This window comes from Mus musculus, chromosome 6, assembly GCF_000001635.26.
Source record: "Mus musculus strain C57BL/6J chromosome 6, GRCm38.p6 C57BL/6J".
Classification (NCBI taxonomy): domain Eukaryota; kingdom Metazoa; phylum Chordata; class Mammalia; order Rodentia; family Muridae; genus Mus; species Mus musculus.
Window position 1 is genome coordinate 69,312,829 of NC_000072.6, and position 16,292 is coordinate 69,329,120.

The 16,292-nt window shown below is 39.8% G+C and overlaps 1 non-coding gene, 1 pseudogene and 1 further gene across 1 annotated transcript; 1 reads left to right on the plus strand and 2 right to left on the minus strand.

Moving 5' to 3' along the window:
- Positions 1–16,292, plus strand: part of Igk (immunoglobulin kappa chain complex) — a 3,171,119-nt gene that overhangs the window by 1,757,193 nt on the left and 1,397,634 nt on the right.
- On the minus strand, positions 11,349–11,818 carry Igkv12-67 (immunoglobulin kappa chain variable 12-67; annotated as a pseudogene). The gene is given in 2 exon segments: positions 11,349–11,647; positions 11,770–11,818. Coding segments are annotated over 2 exon segments (348 nt in total).
- Rprl1 (ribonuclease P RNA-like 1) lies at positions 14,109–14,346 on the minus strand. The gene has a single exon (NR_004434.3).

The window sequence follows — 16,292 nt, forward strand, 5'->3', positions numbered from 1 at the left end:
TATAAGCCACCCTCAATTAAATGCTGTCCTTTATATGAAAAAAAACTTACCAATATGAATACAATTTTCCATGAGGTTTCTATTAAAAATAAATGTAAATAAATTAAATATCTAATAAAAGAGATTTTATTATATTTTCTATCCAAACAGGCTCATTGGTTAACCATTTAGTGGTAGGACTTTGTGAATTCTATTAACAGTGAGTCTCCAGTATGAATTTGGAGAGCCAGTCTTTTCCGTTCCCTGTTCATTGACAGCCTGGAGATGATAGTATTGTCTTTGAAAACTTATTAAAATATCTGTATTAAGAATGTCTCCCTTTTTAGCATGTCTCTGAAATAGTTAGCAATGTTGTGCTGTGCTTCCCGTTGATGAAACAGATCTCTTTCCCATATGTTTATGGCTTTAATGTTCATCCTTGCCCTTCTAATCAATTTAGACTTTGTTTTACCTAAGACAATGTCCCAATTCCTATGTGTAGTATAGATATCTCTAGATATGTCTAAGCTGGATTCCAGGAATCTTGTGAAATTAAGTTGACATCTGCCCCTTTAAGCATTACCCTTCCATCTCAATTCCACCTACCTGTAATTTTAACTTTTGTCTCTTATCATTTACAGTAGATTGCTAAAATACCTTTTTATGTATATCTTTAGGATCTATTTTTCTATCTATAGAAGCTACTCTAACTCTGCTAAATGATTCAAGTTTGAGTAGCCATTTTTCCTACCAGGGTTTAAATTTTTAATTGCTTTCCATACCCTTTTCTCCTTGGTTTATAAAAAGCAAATGACTCACGCTGTATTTTTTCAAGTCTTGAACAAGCCTACTTAGTCAGTTTTCCAACATTAAATGTTCTTTTTAACTCTCTCTCTCTTTCTTTCTTTCTTTCTCTCTCTCTCTCTCTCTCTCTCTCTCTCTCTCTCTCTCTCTCTCTCTCTCTCTCACACACACACACACACACACACACATTCAAAGTAAGTAAATATATAAAAACAGGTTACATTGTGGCAGTTTGTATATGCTTGGCCCAAGGGAAGTTGCACTATTAGGAGAAAGTGCATCACTATGGGGTGTTGGGTTTCTAAATTTTTTTATTAGATATTTTATTTATTTACATTTCAAATGTTACCCAATTTCCTAGTTTCCCTTCTGAAAATCCACTGTCCCACCAACCCCCACTCCTGCTTACCAACCAACCCACTCCAGGTTCCTGGCCCTAGAATTTCCCTACACTGGGGCATAGAAACTTCACAGGACCAAGGGCCTCTCCTCACACTGATGACCAACTAAGCCATCCTTTGCTATATACAGTTAGACCCATGAGTTCTACCATGTGTTTCCTTTGATAGGTGGTTTAGTCCCAGGGAGCTCTGGTGGGGAACTGGTTATTTCATATTGTTGTTCCTCCTATGAGGCTGCAAACTCCTTCATCTCCCTGGGTACTTCCTCTAACTCCTTCCTTGGGGACTCTGTATCTGTCCAATGGATGGCTGTGAGCATCTACTTCTATATTTGTCAGGCATGGCAGAACCTCTCAGGAGACAGCTATATCAGTCTCCAGTCAGCAAGCTCTTGTTGGAATCCACAATAGTGTCTGGTTTTGGTGGTTGTTTATGGGATGGATACTCAGGTGGGGCAAACTCTGGATGGTCATTCCTTCAGTCTCTGCTCAAACATTGTCTCTGTAACTCTTTTCATGTGTATTTTGTTCCCTCTTCTAAGAATGATTGATGTATCCACATTTTGTCTTCCTTATTCTTGAGTTTCATGTTTTGCAAATTTGTATCTTGTGTACTCTGAGCTTCTGGGCTAATATCTACTTAACTGTGAGTGCATATCATGTGTGTTCTTTTGTGATTGGGTTACCTCACTCCAGATGATGTTCACCAGATCCACCCATTTATCTACTAATTCCATGAATTCATTGTTTTTAATAGCTGAGTTGTTCTCCATTGTGTAAGTGTACCACACTTTTTGTATCCATTCCACTGTTGGGGGACATCTGGGTTCTTTCCAGATTCTTACTATTATAAAAAAGGCTTATATGAACATAGATAAGGTGTGTCATTATTACATATTGGAGCATATTCTGGGTATATTCTTGGTCCTTGTATTACTGGATCTTCCGGTAGTACTATGTCCAATTTTCTGAGGAACCACAAAACTGATTTTGAGAGTGGATGAAACAGATTGCAAACACAACAGAAATGCTGGAGCATTCCTCTTTCTCCACATCCTTATAAGAATCGGCTGTCACCTCTATTTTTCATCTTAGCCATTCTGACTGGCATGAGCTGGAATCTCTGGGTTGTTTAATTTGCAATTCACTGATGATTAAGGATGTTGAACATTTCTTAGGTTCTTCTCAACCATTCAGTATTCCTCAGTTGAGAATCATTTGTTCAGCTCTGTACCCCATTTTTAATTGGATTATTTGGTTTTCTGGAGTCTTGATATATATATATGAATGATATTAGCCCTCTATCATAGTTAGGATTGGTAAAACTCCTTTCCCAATCTGTTGGTTACCCTTTTGCCTTATTGAGAGTATCTTTTCCTTTCAGAAGTTTGCAATTTTATGAGGTCCCATTTGTTGATTCTAGATCTTACAGCAAAAGCGATTGCTGCTCTGTTCAGGGAAATTTTCCTTGGGCCCATACCTTCAAGGCTTTTCCCCACTTTCTCCTCTATAAGTTTCGGTGTTTCTGGTTTTATGTGGAGGTCTTTGATTCACTTAGATTTGAGCTTTGTACAAGGAGATAAGAATGGATCAATTCACATTCATCTACATGCTAACTACCAGTTGTGCCAGCACCATTTGTTGAAATTGCTGTCTTTTTTCAATTGGATGATTTTTAGCTCCTTTGTCAAACATCAAATGGCCATAGGTATGTGGGTTCACTTCTGGGTCATCAATTCTATTCCACTGATCTACCTGTCTGTCTCTGTACCAGTACCATGCAGTTTTTACCACAATTACTCTGTAGTACAGCTCATGGTCAGGCATGGTGATTCCCTCAGAGGTTCTTTTAATGTTGAGAATAGTTTTTGATATCCTAGGTTTTTTTGTTATTTCAGATGAATTTGAAAATTGCCCTTTCTTTTTTTTTATATTTTATTGGGTATTTTCCTCATTTACATTTCCAATGCTATCCCAAAAGTCCCCCATACTCTACCCCCCACTCCCCTACCCACGCACTCCCACTTTTTGGCTCTGGTGTTCCCCTGTACTGGGGCATATAAAGTTTGCCTGTCCAATGGGCATCTCTTTCCAGTGATGGCCAACTAGGCCATCTTTTGATACATATGCAGCTAGAGTCAAGAGCTCCGGGGTACTGGTTTGTTCATATTGTTGGTCTGTAGTCTCCTCTCCCCCAGCCTGAAACCTGCTTGCTCAGGCGTGGAGCTTCCTGCTCAATCGTTCTGCCATGCCCACTGCTGGAACCTGCCACTTTGCTGTTCAGAGCTGTGCACGTGGTCATCCTGCTATTGGACCCTAAGATTAATTGGCGGGAATCGGGCCCCCTTCCCCTGCTTTATAATTGCGTGCAGAACAGTAAAATTGAGCTTTGATCAGAATGCCTGTCTTAGCTACATTTCTTTATCTCGCCACCTAGCCCCTCTTCTCTTCCAGGTTTCCAAAATGCCTTTTCATGCTAGAACCCATGTTGTGATCTGCTGGCCGGACACAACATTGTTCCACCTATAGGGTTGCAGATCCCTTTAGCTCCTTGGGTACTTTCTCTAGCTCCTCCATTGGGGGCCCTGTGATCCATCCATTAGCTGACTGTGAGCATCCACTTCTGTGTTTGCTAGGCCCTGGCATAGTCTCACAAGAGACAGCTATATCTGGATCCTTTCAGCAAAATCTTGCTAATGTATGCAATGGTGTCAGCGTTTGGAAGCTGATTATGGCATTGATCTCCGGATATGGCAGTCTCTGATGGTCCATCCTTCCTTCACAGCTCTAAACTTTGTCTCTGTAACTCCTCCCATGGTTGTTTTGTTCCCAATTCTAAGAAGGGGCAAAGTGTCCACACTTTGTTCTTCGTTCTTCTTGAGTTTCATGCATTTAGCAAGTTGTATCTTATATCTTGGGTATCCTAAGTTTCTGGGCTAATATCCACTTATCAGTGAGTACATATTGTGTGAGTTCCTTTGTAATTGTGTTACCTCACTCAGGATGATGCCCTCCAGGTCCATCCATTTGCCTAGGAATTTCATAAATTCATTCTTTTTAATAGCTGAGTAGTACTCCATTGTGTAAAAACTCTGTGAAGAGTTGAATTGGGATTTTGATGGGGATTGCATTGTATCTGTACATTGCTTTTGGCAAGATGAAATTTTTTATTATATTAATCTTGACAATCCGTGAGCATGGGAGATCTTTCTACCCTCTGAGATCTTCTTTGATTTCTTTCTTCAGAGACTTGAAGTTCTTATCATACAGATTTTTCACTTGCTTATTTAGAGTCACACAAAGGGATTTTATATTATTTGTGACTACTGTAATGGTGTTGTTCCCCTATTTCTTTCTCAGCCTGTTTATCCTTTGTGTAGATAAAAGGGACTGATTTGTGTGAGATAATTATATTTCTAGCTCCTTCACTGAAGCTGTTTATCAGTTTTAGGAGGTCTCTAGCAGAATTTTTGGATCACTTATATATAATATCATATCATCTGTAAACAGTGATATTTTGAGTTATTCCTTTCCAATTTGTATCCCTTTGACCTCCTTTTGTTTTCTAATTGCTCTTGCTAGGACTTCAAGTACTATATTAAATAGGTAGGGAAAAAGTGGTTAGCCTTGTCTAGTCAATGATTATAGTGGGATTGCTTCATGATTCTCTGCATTAAGTTTGATGTTGGCTACTGGTTTGCTATGTATTGCTTTTATTATGTACATGTATGGTCCCTGAATTACTGTTTTTCCCAAGACTTTTATCATGTATAGATGATGGATTTTGTCAAATGCTTTTTCAGCATCTAAGGAGAGGATCATGGGGTTTCTGTCTTTGAGTTTGTTTACATAATAAAATACATTGATGGATTTCCATATATCAAACCATCCCTGCATCACTTGGATGAAGACTCTTGATCATAATGAATGATCATATCAATGTCTTCTTGGATTTGGTTTGTGACAATTTTATGGAGTAATTTTGCATTGATATTCATAAGAGAAATTGGTCTGAAATTCTCTTTCTTTCTTTCTTGGGTCTTTATGTGGTTTATGTATCAGAGTAATTGTGGCTTCAAAGAATGAATAGGGTACAGTACCTTCTGTTTCTACTTTGTGGAATAGTTTGAGGAGAATAGGAATTAACTCTTCTTTGAAGGTCTGATATAATTCTGCACTGAATCCATCTCATCTTGGGCTTTTTTTTGGTCAGCACACTATGAATGATTGCTTATGTTTCTTTAGGGGATATGGGACTGTTTATACCTTTAATCTGATCCTGATTTATCTTTGATACCTGATATCTTTCTAGAAAATTGTCCACTTCATCCATGTTTTCCAGTTTTGTTGAGTATAAGCTTTTGTAATGCTATTTATTAGATATTTTCTTCATTTACATTTCAAATGCTATCCCCAAAGCCCCCTATACACAAACCCTGCCCTCCCCTGCAACCCACCCACTCCAGCTTCCTGGCCCTAGCATTCTGCTGTACTGGGGCTTATGATCTTCACAATACCAAGGGCCTCTCCTCCCATTGATGGCTGACTAGGCAATCCTCTGCTTATGCAACTAGAGACACATCTCTGGGGCAGGGTACTGGTTAGTTCATACTGTTGTTCCTTCTATAGGTTTACAGACCACTTTAGCTCCTTGGGTACTTTATATAGCCCCCCTCATTAGGGGCCCTGTGTTCCATCCAATAGATGACTAGGAGCCTAGCCTCACAAGAGAGAACTATGTCAGTGCCCTGTCATAACATCCAGGAGGCATATGCAGTAGTGTCAGGGTTTGATGGTTGTATATGGGATGGATCCCTGTGTCGGGCAGTCTCTGGATAGTCTTTTCTTCCCTCTCAGCTCCGAACTTTGTATAGGATTTTATAGTAGGATTTGATGATGTTTTGGATTTCCTCAGATTCCGTTGTTATGTTTCTCTCTCTCTCTCTCTCTCTCTCTCTCTCTCTCTCTCTCTCTCTCTCTCTTGATCTTGATCTTGATCTTGATCTTGTTAAGTAGGATACCATTCCTGTGCCCTCTATTTAGTCTGGCTAAGGGTTTTCTTATCTTGTTGATTTTCTCAAAGAACCAGCTCCTGGTTTGGTTGATTCTTTGTGTAGTTCTTTTTGTTTCCCCTTGGTTGATTTCAGCCCCGAGTTTGGTTATTTTCTGATGTCTACTCCTATTGGGTAAATTTGCTTCCTTTTGATCTGGAGCTTTTAGGTGTGCTGTCAAGCTGCTCATGTATCCTCTCTTCAGTTTCTTTTTGGCAGCACTCAGAGCTATGAATTTTACTTGCAGGACTGCTTTCATTGTGTCTCATAAGCTTTGTTATGTTGCGGCTTCATTTTCGTTAAACTCTAAAAAGTCATTAATTACTTTCTTTCTTCCTAGACCAAGTTATCATTGAGTAGAGTGTTGTTCAAGTTACACGTGTATATTAGCTTTCTATTATTTATGTTGTTAGTGAATATCAGCCTTAATCCAAGGTGATCTGATAGTATGTATGTGGTAATTTCAATATTTTTGTATCTGTTGAGGCCTGTTTAGTGACCAATTATATGGTCAATTTTGGAGGGGGTACCATGTGTTGCTGAGAAGAAGGTATATCCTTTTGGTTTAGGATAATATGTTCTATAGATATGTATTAAATCCATTTGTTTCATAACTTCTGTTAGTGTCCACGTGTCTCTGCTTAGATTCTGTTTCCAGGATCTGTCTATTGGTGAGAGTTGGGTGTTGAAGTCTCCCACTATGATTTGTGAGGTGCAATGTGTGCTTTGAGCTTTACTAAAGTTTCTTTAATGAATGAGGCTGCCCTTGCATTTGGAGCATAGATGTTCAGAATTGAGAGTTAATCTGAGTAAACTTAACCTCTCATGAGTATGAAGTGCCCCTACTTGTGTTTTTTGATAACTTTGGGTTGAAAGTCGATTTTATTTACTATTAGAATGGCTACTCAAGCTTGTTTCTTGGGAACATTTCCTTGGAAATTGTATACCAGCCTTTTATTCTGAGGTAGTGTCTGTCTTTGTGCCTGAGGTGGGTTTCCTGTATGCAGCAATATGTTGGGTCCTATTTATGTAGCCAGTCTGTTAGTCTATGTCTTCTTATTGGGGAATTGAATACACTTATATTAGGGGATATTAAGGAAAAGTCATGTTTGCATCCTGTTATTTTCGTTGTTAAAGTTGGGATTGTTTTCATGTGGCTATCTTAAGTTTGTTGAAAGATTACTTTCTTGCTTTTTCTAGGGCATAGTTACCCTCCTTGTGTTGGAGTTTTCCCTTTATTATTCTTTGAAGGGCTTACTTTTTGGAAAGATATTGTATAAATTTGCTTTTGTCATGGAATACTTTGGTTTCTCCATCTATGGTAATTGAGAGATTTGCTAGGTATAGTTGGATGGGCTGGCATTTGTTTTCTCTTAGGGTCTGTATGAATTCTGTACAGGATCTTCTTGCTTTTATAGTCTCTGGTAAGAAATCTGATATAATTGTTTTAGGTCTGTCTTTATGTTACTTTACCTTTTTCCCTTACTTGATTTTCATATTCTATTTTTGTTTAGTGTATTTAGTGTTTTGATTTTTATGTGTAGGGAAGAATTTCTTTTCTGATCCAGTCTATTTAGAATTTTGCAGGCGTCTTGTATGTTCCCTGGCATCATTTCCTTTAGGGTAGGGAAATTTCCTTCTATAAATTTTTTGAAGATATTTACTGGCCCTTTAAGTTCATTCTCAACTATACCTATTATCTTTAGGTTTGGTCTTCTAATTCTATCCTGGATTTCCTAGGATGTTTTGAGTTAGGATGTTTTTGCGTTTTACAATTTTTTAAATTGTTGTCTCAATGTTTTCTTTGGAATATTCTGCATGCAGGATTCTCTCTTCCATGTCTTGTATTCTGTTGGTGATTCTTACATCTATCTCTCCTGATTTCTTTCCTAGGATTTCTATTTTGAGAATAATCTCCCTTTGTGATTACTTTATTGTTTCTACTCCCATTTTTAAATCCTGGATGGTTTGTTCAATTCCTTCACCTGTTTACCTGTGTTCTCCTGTAATTATTTTTTTTTTATATTTGAGGGAATTTTATGTGTTTCCTCTTTAAAGGCTTCCTGTATTTCTTTAAAGGAGTTATTTATGTCCTTCTTAAAATCCTCTATCAGCATCATGAGATAGGATTTAAATCAGAATTTTGTTTTTCCAGTGTGTTATGCTATCCATCACATGCTTTGGTGAGAGTCCTACGTTCTGATGATGGCATGAAGTCTTGTTTTTTGTTTTGTTATGTTTTTCCCCTAAAATTCTTGCATTTGCCTTTCACCATCTGGTAATCTCTGGTGTTAGCTGTTCTTGCTGTCTCTGGCCGACTCTTGTTCCTCCTGTAAGTCTGTAAGCCTGTGTCAGTGCTCCTGGTAGACCAGCTCTCTCTTGGCTAGACCAGTGCATAGAAAACTTTGGAACAGCCCCACCTCCTGAATGCAGATGTAGGCCTGTAGGAACATGTTCCAGTTGCTCTGATGCTTGTGAGGCCTGTGTTCTTCTGAGTGGACCCACCTTAGTGAGTCACCAGACAGAAAATGATGATCTCACCTGTGTCTTGGGGTCAGGTCACACCCTGGAGACAAGCCTTCCTCTGCAGGGAAAGTACACTGTGGGCTGAGGATAAGTGCCACCTGCTGGGTGCAGATGTAGGCCCCAGAGGAGCCTATTGCAGAAGCTCTGCTGCTTCTAAGGCCTGTACTTTCCTGAGTGGATATGCCTCATAGAGTCACAATAGTGAAAAATTATCTATGCCTTTCTTTTTTTCAAATTTTATTAGATATTTTCTTCATTTACATTTCGAATGGTTTCCTGAAAGTCCCCTATACCCTCTCCCCCCCTCCCCCGCACTGCTCCCTACCACACCAACTCCTACTTCATGGTCCTGGCATTCCCCTGTACTGGGGCATATAAAGCAAGAAGAAGAAAGACCAAGGTGTTAACAATTTACTTCATTCTGCCTTAGAATAGGGGACAAAATACGCACAGAATGAGTTACAGAGACAAAGTTTGGAGTTAAGATGAAAGGATGGACCATCCAGAGACTATCCCATGAGGGGATCCCTCCCATAATTAATCTGCCTTTCTACAATAATGCTCTAAAACCATGGACCATCTCTCCTCATCAAGACCTGCCATTCTTGAATGATGGAATAGGCCTTACATAAAAGAGCTGCATCTAACCTCCCTTGAGAAGGCCTGCCAGCATTTCCAGCCACCCTACCAGGACAACTCATTGCCCTTTGTCCCCCTGCCCCTTTCTCCCTTTGGCCCTTGGACTGACCGAACTGCACCAGGGGACCTCACTTTTTTCTCAGCTCTTCTGTGGTGCACAGCAATGTCCTGCAGTACCCAAGAGTGAGAGCCTGTCATCCCTGTCCTCCATGAGGCCCAGGGACACCAGAATGCTCCCTCTCTACCTCTACAGACTGTGGTCCCATGGCTTCCGGCAGCCAGAATCTCATCCTGGTGGCAGAGAAAGCAAGCCACAGTCCCCCTTTTCAGGCCTGCATGGAGCCCCAGAGCAATGGCAGGATGCACATTCTCTCCCACCCCCTTTATCTCCCTAAAAAAACTGCCTAAAAACATGACATTTCAGAAGATCCCTGAAAACAAGGCTTAAAATTACATGCCTCCTGTCAGGAATAGAAAATCCAGTCTTTAATGTAGTTACTTCAACCAATAAGATTTACTCAAAAAGACAAAGAATGTTTGTTATTATTTGTATTTTGTATATTATGTATCATTAGTAAATATATCCAACTCATCTCCGTCACTCCGATTTATCTCTATGACTGTGTCTCCTCTTAGTAGAAGATTTAAGTTATTAACTTCCATATAAGGTCCATTACTGCCTGCCTGCTACCATGATTCCCACCATGGTATGTCTGGAATCACACTCTGGAAATGAGAGCTCCCCAATTAAGTTATTTTGCTTGTTTTTTGTTTGTTCGTTTGTTTGTTTGTTTGTTTTGTTTTGTTTATTTTGTTTTGTTTTGTTGCTTTTTTATATAAATTGCTTGGCTATGATGTCTTCTCACAGCAATAGAAAAGAAGACATTGAATATTTGAAAACAAAGGAATGATCCATAGAAACACAGTAGTCAGTCATAGAGGAAGAAACTGAATGGGATAAAATGGATCTCCTAAGGAGTAAAAAAAAGAAAAAAATAGAATAGTTGTTATGTGTGACCCTTACATTATCTCTAAAGTTAGAAGCTCCCACAAGCTTAAACACCCCATTGGCTAATAGCACAAATTACATTCATATTATCTGTAGGAGCACAAACATGCCAGGCCCTTCTGACACCTCGTAAGATAGTACAGATACCCTGGGTTGATTTTCTATGTATTTACACTTCTTTGTGTACCAGGGATAGTATTGCTACATTAAACTTTTTTCTAAAACTATACTATGTTTAAATTTTTTGGGAATAAAATGAGTGAAATTAAACTACCTAAATCAGATATACACGTTGACGGACCCAATTTAAATGAGTTTTCACCCTAGCCTCCTTGCTCCTTGCAGATTGTTTAAGTGCCTCAACACTGGCAGGATTTCCCTCACTCAAATGCAGGAAGAGTGGCATAAATAATACTTGAATTGGAGTTATCAAAATCTGGACATCAGTTGAGTGTTCATACTCAATTCCAGATCTCCTGGAAGAGAAGCAAATGTTCATAATCATTAAACTATTTCCCCATATTTCTTCCTCAGTCTATTAATCTTTGACATTTTTTTTCTTACACAAAGTAACTTAAGAGGGGTGTGTATGTGTGTGTGTTGACAACCATGCTAAATGTTAAATGAATCCCTGCTATTACCAATATTCTGCTTGACATAAGCAAGTATTTTTAGTTGTTTTTTTTTTCCTTATTTTTAATGAGGAATGTAAACCATTCCCTTGTTTTGATACTAAGCCTGGGTGGAAAAACAGGGAATTAGTATATATAAAAGTTTCTCTGACTCCTATATAAAAGTATTATATTGATCTTTAAGCCCTGGCAAAGAGAAAAACTCTCAGCAGCTGAGCAGCTGGAGACATCACAAGGAGCAGTTGGGACAGCCTGTGTTCTCAATTCTGCTTCCCTGTGTGGTTTATGTCATTGTTTGTGCCACTGTGGGAGGAGTCCAATAATGATGTTGACAGTAGTAACTTGCAACATCTTCTGTTTGCAAGTTGTTGATCTTGAGAGAAAACTGTGTGCCTGATCCACTGCCACTAGACCTTGATGGAACCCCATCTGCCAAGCTGGTCGTATAATTGATCAGGGGCTGAGGAGATTTCCTTGGTTTTTGCTGAGACCATGATAAATAATTGTCAATATTCTCACTTGCTTGACATGTGATGGTGACACTTTCTTCCAGAGATGCAGAAAGGGGTGGCTGGACACTGAGTCATCTGGATGTCACATCTGGCATCTAAGATTAGAAAATTAAAGAAAATCCCCATGGTTATATCTCTCACAAGACAATTTTTTTACTGAGACTGAGCAGTACTAATTACACCCAGTTGAATAAATTTCCAGTGTTGTCCTCCTTACCTGTAAGCCACAGCAGCAGCAACCCCTGGAGTTGAGTGGGTAAACTCATGTTCATATGTGATCTGTGTGAGTCTGACTCCAGCACAGGGTGTGACCTTTTGTGAAGAAGTTCTCTTTTCAGTGAGTTGTGATTTGAGTACATGCAACTCAGCAAAGTGTAGGCACAGCTCAGCTGACATTATATCAGTACCTCATTAAAGACCTGTGCTTCTCTTATGTCTCCAGGTGAGATGCAGTACAGATTTATTTGTACAGAATTTGCTCCTACTTAAACAAGAAACAACAGAACTAATCTATGAGGTCTACCTTATCTTGAATTCTATCATGTCTTATATAGACTTCATTTGATGTTTTTCTTGGTTTGGTGGCCTCCCAAGTGCTGGGATTAAAGGCATGTGCCACCATGCCCTGCTGGATCTTTTAGATATCATACTGTTCTAAGCAATGCTTAACTGATTCCATTGTCCTTTCAAAGTTAGGTGTCAATGTTATCGTGGCCAGCTTCTTCATTTTTTGTTTTTGTTTTTGTTTTTTCCCTGTGTTCGTTTGTGAGCTTGAATTTTAGATTGAACATTTTTTTTTACATTTACTTATGCCAACTACCCCCAAAATTGTCCCTGTTTGTGGAGAGCCGTGCCGCGAGCAATCGCCATTATAAGATGGTGCTGGCCTCCGCTGTGCCTAACTAGTAAACAAGCCTTGTATGCAGGTGGGAGAGTGCACTCACGCCTAGTCACTGCCCATCTCGGGGCATAGTAATGGGGTGATGGGCGAGCAACGAATCAGGTGCTGTCACGCCACATCAGGTGCTGAAACGTCACGCTGAGGGCTATATAAGCAGCACCAGTTTCTGGGTTCGGGGTCTTCCCTCCTGAAGAAGCAATAAAAGCTTTGCTGTAGAAGGATCAGGTTGAAGGAGTGAATTCTTGCCAGCGAGATACTATCTCGGGCAAGAAGTGGTGCCAAAACCAGGGAATTTATCATCACCAGGCATTGATAGGAGACCCCCCGTTTTATGGGGCGGGCTCAGAACTATGGGGCACTTTACAGCTCTGCAAGGTACGTACAGTCTTGAAATTTCTCCAGAGTTAGATGCCCTTTTGATTATTTTCATGGCTACTATCCCTTCCCTTTCGGTTTCGTTTTGCTTCCACTGCTGGAACTGCTGACTGGTTCTCAGTCACGGTCAGGCCTGGACAGCGACCAGTATTGCTGACTGGTTCTCAGTCCTGGACAGCGACCAGTATGGGAATCTCCCACTCTGTAGTAAAGGCCTTACGGTTGGTCTTGAAGCAGTGTGGCCTGAAAATCGCCACTAAGACTATAGAGGGATTTGTCAGGGAGATAGACCATGTGGCACCATGGTATGCTTGCTCAGGGTCATTAACTGTCACCTCATGAGACAAACTGAAAGGAGATCTAGTTAGGGAACAGCAGAACGGCAAACTTAAAGCAGGGACCATGCCGTTGTTTAAACTGGTAAGATCGTGCTTAACAGACGAGGATTGTAAGCAAATGGTTGAAGCAGGGCAGAAGATCCTGGAGGAAGTTCAAGACAGTCTATCAGAGGCAGAGCGGGAGAGAGAGTAAGAGTTGAAATGAAACAAGGTGCACCGAAGAATAAAGGCCTTTCCATGGACCTTGAGCCCGAAGAAAAGATAATGTAGGGAAAGAATGCATGGGGTGAGTTTAGAAAAGGAGAAAAGAGAAAAACAAAAGATAATATAAAATATAAAGATACAAAGGATAATATATAATATAAAGATATAAAGGATAATATAAAATATAAAGATACAAAGGATAATATAAAATATAAAGATACAAAGGATAATATAAATTAAGTCAATTTACCCTCCTCTCGAGGACTTTGACTAAAGAGGCAGCCTTCATTAAAGGCTTAAAGATAGCTCTCAGGGCCACTGTGCCTCCTCTCCATTCTCTGGCAGTATTCCCAGGAGAAGGAGATAAGGAAGTAGAGTCTGAACATGAGAGAGAGAGAAAATAAATTTTAGAAAAGCAGTTATCCCCTGTTTGGGATCTTTTAGCAAAAAAAAAAAAGAGAAAAAATGAAAATAAGCTATTTCAGAGCTCTCCTGGGAACAGAAGGAAAATGGGAGACGTCCTACTTCCTCTCTGGCTCCCATGGAGATATTCTTAGCTCTGGATAGGATATCTGTGTCCCTTTGAGACACCAAATTCTATTTCCTGTCTGTCTATTGTCTGGTTTTGGTGCACCAAAACAAATTGTCCATAAATCTGTTAATTCGTGTTTGTTTTTGTTTTGTTGTTTGAATGATTATTGTTCTGTGGTTCATGTTAAAAAATATAAATGGTTAAAACTCGCTCTGCTGGCTGTGAGTCTGTTCCAAGCTCTGGCGAGGGAGGCATCTGCCCAGACTCAGGGCTTCTCCTGCCCAGTCTGCCCACTCGTAGAGCCCTGCTCTCTGGGAACTCATCTCCTCGCTCGGGGAGAGCCCGGTTAGGGCTGCGGGAGGCCCCAGTCTCAGACCTTGCCAGGGACCGAAGAGTGACGATCACTCAGCACGTGGCCCCACTGATAAACTTCTTCCGCCCACTTTTATACAACATATTAGAGCACATACATCATTACCTGGCTCCTATACAAGGCAAAAATTCCTAAGCTGAAGTTAGCCACTGGCAAGAAAGACTAAACAGATAAGTCCTAGCTGTTTATTTTGTAAATCTAAATAGTATATATGACTGGGCTGAAAAGCCACCCTAGAAACAAATCTTCTGTTCTTGTTAGTCAGAAACATTCATGACCTACACCTGGCATCAAGGCAACCGACTCCCACAGGCTATGTCATGGGGACTATTATAAAAAAGGCTTATATGAACATAGAGAAGCAGGTGTCATTATTACATGTCGGAGCATATTTTGGATATATGCTTGGTACTAGTATTGCTGGATCTTCTGGTAGTACTATGTCCAATTTTCTGAGGAACTGCCAAACTGATTTCCAGAGTCAATGAAACAGATTGTTCTTGCGCGAGCTCGACTGGCCAGGAAGAACGACGCTGCAACAGGATCCTTCTGCACACGTTTATTGGGAGAGCTTGATTGTAGAGGCGAAAAGACCCCGAGCCCAGAACTGGTGCTGCTTTTATAGGCCTAGGAGAGGCGTGTCTCACACCCAGATTGGTTATGCACTAAGCCTCATTTGCATGTTCCTCATCTGATTGGCTACTCTCTCTCAGTACCTTACAGAACCTCATTATCATACCTCATTTGCATGTCTCACATCTGATTGGTTATACTCTCAGTACCTTACAGAACTTCATTATCATACCTCATTTGCATGTCTCACATCTGATTGGTTATACTCTCAGTACCTTACAAAACCTCATTATCATGCCTGGGCCAGGCAGTGTCTTTGCAAAAAACTTTACTGCATATGTACACATTGGTTGTTTGTCCAATCTTATGCGTGGTGGCCAGCAGTAGTCAGTGCCACTCTGCAACAGCACATGTGGCTTCCCACAGATTGTAACAAAAACAGTAGTGGAGGAGTGTTCTTCTTTCTTCACATCCTCACAAGAATCTGCTGTCACTTGTATTTTTTATTTTAGGCATTCCGACTCTTATGAGCTGGAATCTCTGAGTTGTTTTAATTTGCAGTTCACAATTAAGGATTTTGAACATTTTTAGGTGCTTCTCAACTAAGTATTCCTCAACGGAGAATCCTTTGTTTAGCTCTGTACCCCATTTTTAATTGTATTATTTCATTTTCTGGAGTCCTGAGTTCTTTGTATATATCTTTGTATATATTTGATATTAGCCCTCTATCATATTAAGGATTGGTAAAAATCCTTTCCCAATCTGTTAGTTGCCTTTTTGCCTTATTGAGAGTATCTTTTCCTTTCAGAAGCTTTGCAATTCTATGAGGTCCCATTTGTTGATTCTCGATCTTACAGCACAAGCCATTGTTGTCCTGTTCAGGAAATTTTCCCTTGTGCCCATAACTTCGAGGCTTTTCCCCACTTTCTCCTCTGTAAGTTTTAGTGTCTCTGGTTTTATGTGGTGTTCATTGATCCACAAACATTTGAGCTTTGTACAAGGATAGAAGAATGGATCAATTCACATTCTTCTACATGCTAACTGCCAGTTGTGTCAGCACCAATTGTTGAAAATGCTGTCTTTTTTTCCACTGGATGGTTTTAGCTCCCTTGTCAAAGATCAAGTGACAATAGGTGTGTGGGTTCATTTCTGGGTCTTCAATTCTATTCCATTGATCTACCTGTCTGTCAGTGGACCAGTACCATGCAGTTTTTAACCACAATTGCTCTGTAATATAGATTGAAGTCAAGAGGGTGATTCCACAAGAGGTTCTTTTATTGTTGAGAAAAGTTTTGCTATCATAGGCTTTTTTTTTCTTTTATTATTCCAGATGAATTTGCAAATTGCCCTTTCTAACTCTGTCAAGAATTGAATTGGAATTTTGATGGGGATTGCATTGTATCTGTACATTGCTTTCGGCAAGATGACAATTTTTACTATATTA